General features: G+C 54.7%; 1 protein-coding gene across 1 annotated transcript; it reads right to left on the bottom strand.

The window, feature by feature from the left end:
• Positions 1–696: 696 nt before the first annotated feature.
• EMX2 (empty spiracles homeobox 2) lies at positions 697–7,829 on the bottom strand. The gene is made up of 4 exons (XM_083844474.1): positions 7,599–7,829; positions 6,450–6,928; positions 4,452–4,636; positions 697–2,181 (listed from the first exon to the last, which is right to left on the bottom strand). Exons 2-4 carry the CDS (start codon positions 6,838–6,840, stop codon positions 2,014–2,016), a joined length of 744 nt encoding a protein of 247 aa, XP_083700600.1. The 5' UTR covers positions 6,841–6,928; positions 7,599–7,829; the 3' UTR covers positions 697–2,013.
• Positions 7,830–8,437: the final 608 nt, after the last annotated feature.

The raw sequence follows: 8,437 nt of genomic DNA, 5'->3' as shown, positions 1-8,437 counted from the left end.
AGCTTGCAGGATTCTTTGTAGCTCGAACAGAGCAGACGAGGTTTCTCTATCAATGGAAATAAAACTGATTAATGCAGTCTATCAGGCTAAGGAGCAAATGAAGCATGAAAAAACAACTGTGTACCCCCAGAAAACCAGCTAGTTTCCTCAAGGACCCAGAACAACTTTTTTTTTTTTTTTTTTTTTACTTTTTTCCCCCCCCCTAGGTCTTTAAGGCTGGAGTTTTGCGCAGAGCCCAGAATCGCTCCCGCAGCGGCGGGGACACGGGCGGCTGGGGCGCAGCCCCTGCAGCGACCTGCGGAGGGGATGTGAAAGACAAGACCGGGGAAATTTAAAAAAAAATAAAAAAAAAATCCTCTCCCGCAAAATAAAATACATATTTCTGCAAAGGAAACCCCTGCTGCAGCCTCACTCTCCCTTTCTGCCGAGCCGCTGCTGCGGACCAGCCTCCCATCGCGGCTCGGGTTCCGAGCGGGGAAGGGGCTGGCTTTGTTTTTTTGTGTCTTTCTTTTTTTTTTTTTTTTTCAAGGTGTTTATTTACGGCGAGTGGGGCTCTGCGGCTTATTTTTAGAGGTCTGTTTACAAGCGAGCGGCTTCATGAAGGCGATGCGCCCGTGGCCGCAGGAATGCGCTGCGCGGCTCCAGAGCCCGGAGCGAGAAAAAGTCTGGGGAGAGGGGAAAATAGATGGCTTCAAATTGTAGGGCATATTGATAAATCTTTATTGACAAAATATTGACAATGACATACTTCTTGGAAGTATATAGCGTGTTAGAATTCTAACAAATTAAACACAAAACACAAAAATATTTACATTCTGGTATAGAAGACATGAAGGAAACATTTGTCACTTTTTTTTTTCTTTTTTTCTTTTTTTTCTTTTTTAGTAGCTCTATGATCTCGGAACGTTATAAGGTCAGTGCTTGAAAATCGCCCCAATGGCCATTAGGAAAAAAAAAAAAAAAAATCAATCCGCGATTTTAAGTCCTTTTTTTAAGTCCTTTTTCTCTGGATCGTCCCAGCCTGGGAGGTGTCCCCACCGCCAAACCTGGTGGCTGGGTTTGCGCTTTAGTTGTGGTAAAAAATAATCACCGGCCGTTTTCACGGTGGGGATATAACTGGGGAGGGGAGGGAGATGAGGGGGGTAATTTAATTTGATTTTCTTTTTTGGAAGAAAAAGTTATCACCAGCCCCAGCCCCCCCGTCCCTCCCCTGCCCCCCCGTGTTTGTCCATCGGGAAGGAACACTATGCTTTGTTACTGCTACTTCATTTAGCTTTCACAAACACTTTGACGCCAGAAGTTATCATAAAATGTTTACAGACTGCACATTTCTCGTAAAATAAAATTAAAAAGCACACAGAACCTGTCTTAAAGGGAGAAAAATTACAATTCATTTCTGTCTTTAGGAACCGGGGTATTTTTTTTTCATTTTTTCCTCTTTTTTTCCTTTTTTTTTTTTTTTTTTTTTATGCCCAGACGGCTTTACACATGCAATTCAAGTTTCTGAAACAGGTGTGGGTTTTGGCTGCTTATGGAAATTTTTCTTTTAAAGACGGAAAAAAACTGTGAAGTGCAAAAAACGTCCTGCAAGGTGGTACTATTTCTTTCTCTCTTTTTTTTTTTCGTTTTTTTTTTCTTTTTAAGATTTTTTTTTTAAGATTTTTTTTTTCCGAATTTTTTTTTTTTTTGACGTTACGTTTTTAAAAGTGGACTGCGAGAAACGGAATACCTGTCAATCACCTCGTCCCGGAGTTTTGGCTCTGATTGACAGATCCCCTTTGCCAGAGTTGTGCCAGCGGTGCCCCAGCCTGCACCTCTCGCGGTCTCGCCCTCGCTCGCTCGCGGCTGCCCTCCCAGACGGGGATGGCGATTTGATGAAGAAGATCCCGGTGTCCCTTCCCCGCACCGCCACGCCGGGGTGTGTGAGCCTCTAACACTTTATCTCGGTGGGGTGGCTGGCTTGAAAAAGTCCCAAAGTGCCAGTTTTGTGGTTTTTTGTTTTTTTTTTTTTTTTTAATCGTCCGACGTGACGTCGATTTCTTCTGGACTGGCTTGTTTGGTGGCGATCCTCCACCGGTTAATGTGATGAGTCCCTTTTTTCTTCTGTTGTGAGTCTGAACCTTCCTCCTCCAACTTTTGCCGCTTGAACTTCGTCCTCCTGTTCTGAAACCATACTTTTACCTGCGGGACGAAAGGCACCGCCCGTTAGCCCGCCGCCCTCTACCTGGCCTCTACCCTGCTCCGGGGACCCCCTTAACCCTGGGACCACCTGAGCCCCTCCAGACACCTGCAGCAGCCCCCACACCCCCCTGCGGGGCCGCGCAGTTTCCGCGCAGTTTCCGCGCAGTGCCGCCGGCCGCCTCCCCGCACGCCCGCCCCGACGGCGGGGCGCCCCCCGGTACCGCTCCCCCCGGGGGCTGCGGGGCTCCAGCGGCTGGCAAGTGAGCCCGGGGGTGCTCCGGGGACACCGGGTCAGTTGCGGGGTGCCCCCCGCACGGGAGCCCCCGGCCCGGCCCGGTACGGCACGGTACGGCGCGGCCACCGGGAGCGATGCGCACGGAGCTCAGCGAGAGGCTCGGCCCTAAACGGGGTGTGAGGGTGAGAGCTTGCTCTTGGAGAAGTGAATAAAATGAAACCAAACCAAACCAAAAAAAAAAAAAAAGAAAAGAAAAGGAAAAAAGGCCTAAATTAAAAACGTCCGGCGCAGCCCCGAGCGCCTCCGCGGGGCTCGCCGTCCAGGAGCGATCGTCTGACGGCGAAACCTGTCCTAAATGCCGTCCTAAATGTCCCTCCGGATTTGTTCAGCCCCGAATAAATCTGACTTAACCATCCGGCAGCTGACTTCAGTGCTTTAATTACAGATAGTATTGATCTGGGAGCTATCTCCAGGGCTGGCCACACTCCTCGTAGTGGCCAAAGGTAAACATTTTTTTTTTTTTCCCGAAGCAGTTTAAACTCTGGTTCTGTCTGAAAGTGCCTGATAAAGGCCCCAGCGAGGGGGGAAAAGGGAACTGGAGCATTTTAATAAGCTGGTTTAACCCGCTTCGCTGCCTCTTCAGAACAGAGACCTGCCCGGCCGGACACACATCTCTGCTGCATTTTCATATTCTCCAAAAGTCCCCCATTAAAAAGCTGAGCGGGGAACAAGGGGTGAGTTTAATTTGCTTTTAGTTTGCTAATTGAAGGGGAGGACGGTTCATTTCTGCACGCTGATCTCCCAAAAGGGAGCTCATTTGTAGGGGACTGGGGGTTTGACATCCGGACAAAAGACCCCAACCAGCTTCGGAATCAAGCAGCACAAAGACCACCTTAAATACAGCTTTCCAGTGGAAATAAGCCTGTGACCGGTCCCTTGTTCGGAGAACCTCATAAAAGTGGCGATCCCTTTTTATTGTTTTGTTAGGGAGACATTTTAAAACAAAAGCTCCAACCTCTTTATTGCTTCCCCCACGAAAAGGAGTTAAAAAAAAAAAAAAGTGTTACAACTTAATCCGCCCAGAGAACGCTCTGTTTACTGGGAACTTTGAACTAGGCTGCGGCTGGGTATTATTATTATTATTATTTTTTTAAAGTACAGTGCCACATACTGTAGCGAAGACAATCCCCATCTGGAGCCCTCTCTACACGATCCTCCTGGAAGGGCGCAAAACAAAAGCCCGGCACCAGCAGCGGCACCAGCACCACCACCACCACCACAACAACCCCCCCAAAAGCCCGGCCTCTCTTCCGGCGACGAGAAAACCCCGTGGAAAGCGCCCTCGCCTCGGGGCCGAGCCGTCGGGGGGTGCCCGCCGAGCCCCCCGCTCCCCGGCCGGCCCCGAGCGCAGCGGGCTCCGCTGGAGCCCTGGACCGCGGCCAGCCGGCGGGGGGGGGGGAGGGGGGGTGTGAGGGTGGGAAGGGGGCTCGTTGCCATCGCTAATTTCTCCGCTTTTATTTTTAATCGTCGTGCCCTCCCCGGCTGGTTCCTCGTTTCGCCTCTGCCGGACCCGGGGCTGGAAATGAGCGCAAAGCTATCCAGAAAACTACATTTCCATCCCGGGATCCAAAGAGGTGTTTTGTTTTTGTTTTTGTTTTTCCTTCCCCCTCCGCCTTTTGTTTTTCGGGCTTTTGCCCTAACGTGTAAATATTTCCGAGGGGCACACCGGGCTCCCAAAAAAACCGAGCGGGGGCTCGCGTTTGCCGTCGGCGCATCGCCATCCCCGCCGCTCCCTTCCCACGCCGGGGTCCCTGCGGTGGCAGCCGAGCTCCGGGGCTGCCAGCGGCCACCCCAACGAAGGCGGTCGCCCTCAAAACCGGGCGAATTTTTATCACTCGCAGCCACACGGGGACGGGAACCACGTCGCCCCCCCTTTCCGGAGGCCTAAACCTCCGCACGGGGTTTTTGCACGGGGTTTTCGCCCCCGTCCCCCGGCTTTTTCGCTTCGTCCCCGGCCGCAGCTGCTTCCCCTTACCTGAGTTTCCGTGAGGCTGAGGCTGTGTGCCAGCTGTTTTCTCTCTGCTCCTACTACATAATGGTTCTTCTCAAAGGCATGTTCCAGTCTCAGTAATTGGGATGGGGAGAAAGCTGTACGGATCCGTTTGGGTTTCCTGGCCAGTGCGTTGTGCAATAGGAAGCTCTCCGGGCTGGTTTCATTCCCTGGGCAGCAGGGCAAAACGGGGATTAGCAAAACACCTTCCCCAAAAGCACTCGAGAGGAGTTTTTAGCGCAAGAATTTGGGTCTCCCACCATTACCCGCCGGAGAGCTCTGCCTCTTCTTTCTCCCTCCCTTCCTCCCTCTCAGTCTCTCTCTTTTTCTCTCTCTCTTTTTTTTAATTCAGAAAGCGACCTTAAAAATATTATTTCGATAACTAGGTGCAAGGAATAAGCAGGGGAAGGAGAGAATTGGGAGAAAATCAAACCGTAAACACAAGGCAGGCAGCACTATTAAAAACACACAAAAAAAAAAAAAAAAAAAAAAAAAAAAAAAAAGTAAAGGAACTGGCCAGAGCCCGGCTGCGGTGTCTGCGGCTTCATCCTGCAGCTGCCCTGCTCTCCCTCACCCGCCGTATCTCTCCGTGTTTGTTTGCTTATTTATTTCCTGAGAGGCAGGGCAAGGCTCCGAGCGCGGCCCCGGCCCGGCCCGGCCCAGCACGGCTCCGCTCCGCCGCCGGGCCCCGCTTCCCTCTCCGGGGCCTCCTTCTCCCCTTCGTGCCCCTGGTCCCGGGGCGGGGGGGGGACACACAAACTTCGGGGAGGCCCCGGGGTGCCCACCGGAGCCGGCCTGCTGCGGAGCAGGGATTTTTATTTTTTTCCCCTTTTTTATTTATTTTTTTTATATATATATTTTTTGGGTGGGGGGGTTCGCCCTGCCGGCCGGCCCCTGCATCTCCTCAAATCGGTCCATCCAAGGTGGAAAACCCACCGAGGGTCTCTCCCCGCAAGTGCCTTAAAAATCGTTGCAGCAGCAGCAGCAGGAGGAGGGTGTGTTTGGGAGCAGGCTGTGGCTCAACACCGGGACGTTTCCGCCTTTCATCTCCCGCTCCTTCCCAATCGCCTGATGGCTGTGACAAATAATTTGGTGAGCGAAACCTGTAATTTTATTCTGCGAGGGTAATAATCCAGCTCGTATCTCGGTCCGCCTGGCTTCGGGGAGAGCGGCTCCTTTTCCAGCCCGGCTGCAGCGGCTGCGGAAGGCCAGGGAAAAAGGGGGCTCGCAGGTGGTTTGTTTTCGTTGGGAAATAACAAATAAAAAATTGGAAAAAAAAAAAGAAAAAAAAAAGGAGAAAAAAAAACCAACAGATGGAGTCCTCCGAGAGGAGGCTGATTTTTTTTGTTTGTTTGTTCGCTGGTTTAACGAAAGAAGCAGGACCCATTACTGGACCCATTACGGGAGGAAATCTTCTCCCCCTTCGGAGAAGAAGCTGCCGGTCGCAAAGGGTTAAAGAAGGGGGATTTTATTGATTGGGCGCCATTGGGTTTGGTTCTTTTCCCTCAGCTGGGCAGCGATCACTCGGCAGCCCGGAGGCTTTCCCTGCCTGCACCGGCCCTCAGCCCCGGCTCTCCCGGCAGCCCCAAATCCTCGGCTCTCTCATGCGCTGGGCTTTTATTTTTATTTTTTTCCCCCTTCTCCTTCCTCTGGGCTCCGTCCCAGCCCCTTGCTGGGGCGCCACCCGCGCACCCCTCCCGGCTTTCGGGGTCGCTCCGGAGGTTTGAACTAAAATACCCAGGCGGCTTTTCTAGCCCCGCTTCTTTCGGGGAGCAAAAACCCGGGGAAGCCGGGGCCGGCGGTGCCCTGATCCTGCTCGAAGGGAGCCCAAACCGAGGGCAAACCCGCGGCCGAGCCCGACCCGCCGGGCTCCGACGGCTCCCGGGGGCCGGGGGATGGATAGGGGCCGGGGGATGGCTGGGGACGGACGGGGGGAGCCCGGCCGCGGGTGGGAAAAGGGGGGAGAGGAAAAGTTGCACGTACCTTGGAACCTCTGGCCCAGATACCGGTAGCGGTGTATTAGCCAGGGGTAGAAGGTGGAGGGGTCCCTCTGCTGCGAGGCGAAGAGCGGGTGCGTGGAGTGCGAGGCGGGCAGCGGGTGGGCGGCCAGGGCGTGGGGAGGGGGCACGGGATGGACCGGCACGGCCGGGTTCGGCGGGTGCGAGACGGCCTCTGCAAAGACCAAGTCCGGGTTGGAGTAGACCCCCCTGCCGGTGGAGTGGAAGCCGTTGAGAAAAGGGTTCATCGGGCTGGAATTGGCATAGCTCAGCGCCGCCGGCCGGATAGGATCCTCGGAGCGAGACGCGGGCAAGGGGCTGTCTTTGGCCACCAGCGACTCGATGGTGAAACACCGCTTGGGTGCGGGCTGAAACATGCTGCCGCGGCGAGAGTCCCCGAGCGAATCTCTGCCTGGCTCTCTGGTGCGCGGGAGGCGATCCGGGGAAGTTTGCAGCAGGGAGTGACTTGAGGAGGGATAGATACACACATAAATAGACAGGGGCTGGAGGAAAGGAGGCAGCGGCAGCCAGCGGTACCCAAAAGGGAGACACACGCACGCACGCACACACACACACACACAAGAAAAAAAAAAGTTGCTGGGAGAAGTTTCCCTCCTGCAAGGAAAAGGCGGTCGCCCCCCCCCCCCCCTCCCTCCCTAAGTCCAGAGACAATCCATGGATGTGATCGGCCCCTTCACAAGTTGTGCAAACGATTTGTTAGTTCATGAGCCTAATTAGTGCTGGGATCACATAAACAGCTTCCTCTGAAGCCTGGTAAATGGCTTGATGATTGGTCGCTATTACTCGCCTTGAGGTTGAAGGGGGAGACTCTTTAAAGTGCGTCAGAGGGGAGGCGAGCGCCGGGCAGCGCCATCGGGAGGGATGGAGCCGCGGATCGGAGTGCGCCGGGAGCGCGCAGAGCGGCGCGGGGGGAGCGCGGCACCCGCCCGGCCCTGCCCGCGCAAACCCCGCGCAAGCCCCGCGCAGCGCAGCGCGCCCCCGGCTGCGGGCGACCGAGGTAGGGGGACGGGGGCGGCGCGGGCTGGGGGGGCTCCGCATCTCTCCGCGGGGTGCGGGGGGGGGGGGGGGGAAGGAGGAAAGCAGCGCGGCTCCGCCGGCCCCCCCCGGGGGTTACCTCGGTGTGCACGGAGCCCCGCCGTCCCGGGGGGGGTGCCCCGCTCGGAGAAGGCGTCGTGTGCCGCTGCGGGGACGGGCTGCCCTCCTCCTGCAAAGTTAGCGGCGCCCCCCCGCACGGCGAGGGGCCGCAGACAAAGCGCAGGGCAGCGGCATGGTGCGAGCCGGGCCCCGCCGGGCGCTCCCCTACGGGACAGGGGAGAGAGTCTCCGGTCCCGGCCCTGGCCGGATTTTCGCGATTACCTTTGGGTCCGGGGATGATTTTAGGGCTGAGTTCTTCTCCTCCCATTGGCTGGGGCCGCGGAATAATTATGATCACATCCTAATACTCTTGGCTGGTGCTTACTGTTTATTGGTAGTTAAGGATCTATTATCTATTCATCAGCCTCCCATTTTTGCCAATTACATTCTTCTAAAGTGAAGTACCAGCAGGTATTTTGCACATTTACAATTAATGATAAAAAATCTGGCGTGCTTTAAATCTATTACGCCGCTGTGTAATTTATCTTAAAGATGCAGAATTGCTAATGTAAATTAATGTTTCTGTCGAACCGAGGGGACGGGGGGAGGCTTAAAACCAGCCCAGCGTTTCTTTCCTTCGTTCACGCACTTTGTTTTCTTTTTCCTTTCCACTTTATCCACAAAGAATCCGTTACTCCGCCGCATTAAAACAGGCTCCAAATCGCTGTCGAAGCGGTGCCGGGAAGGTCCTCGCTTCTTTCCAGTAAAGGGCGAGCTGAACTCCGGGCGCCTTCCCCGCTCCCCGTTCGCAGCTAGCCGATATTTTCGACCCGATAGCAAACCGGGCTAAATAGATGGGACAAAACAGCGCCGGGCACG

This window comes from Anser anser (assembly GCF_964211835.1).
Source record: "Anser anser genome assembly, chromosome: 7".
NCBI lineage: Eukaryota > Metazoa > Chordata > Aves > Anseriformes > Anatidae > Anser > Anser anser.
Note: the sequence above shows the minus strand (reverse complement) of the source record. Positions and strands in the feature narration are given on the sequence as shown.

Bases quoted from the DNA above. Each gene is read 5' to 3' on its own strand.
- EMX2 (XM_083844474.1), bottom strand. From the start codon at position 6,840: ATGTTTCAGCCCGCACCCAAGCGGTGTTTCACCATCGAGTCGCTGGTG. The intron at 4,637-6,449 runs GTACGTGCAACT...CCTGCTGCCCAG, and splicing joins TCTGGGCCAGAGGTTCCAAG to GGAATGAAACCAGCCCGGAG. The intron at 2,182-4,451 runs GTAAGGGGAAGC...TTCGTCCCGCAG, and splicing joins TCAGCCTCACGGAAACTCAG to GTAAAAGTATGGTTTCAGAA.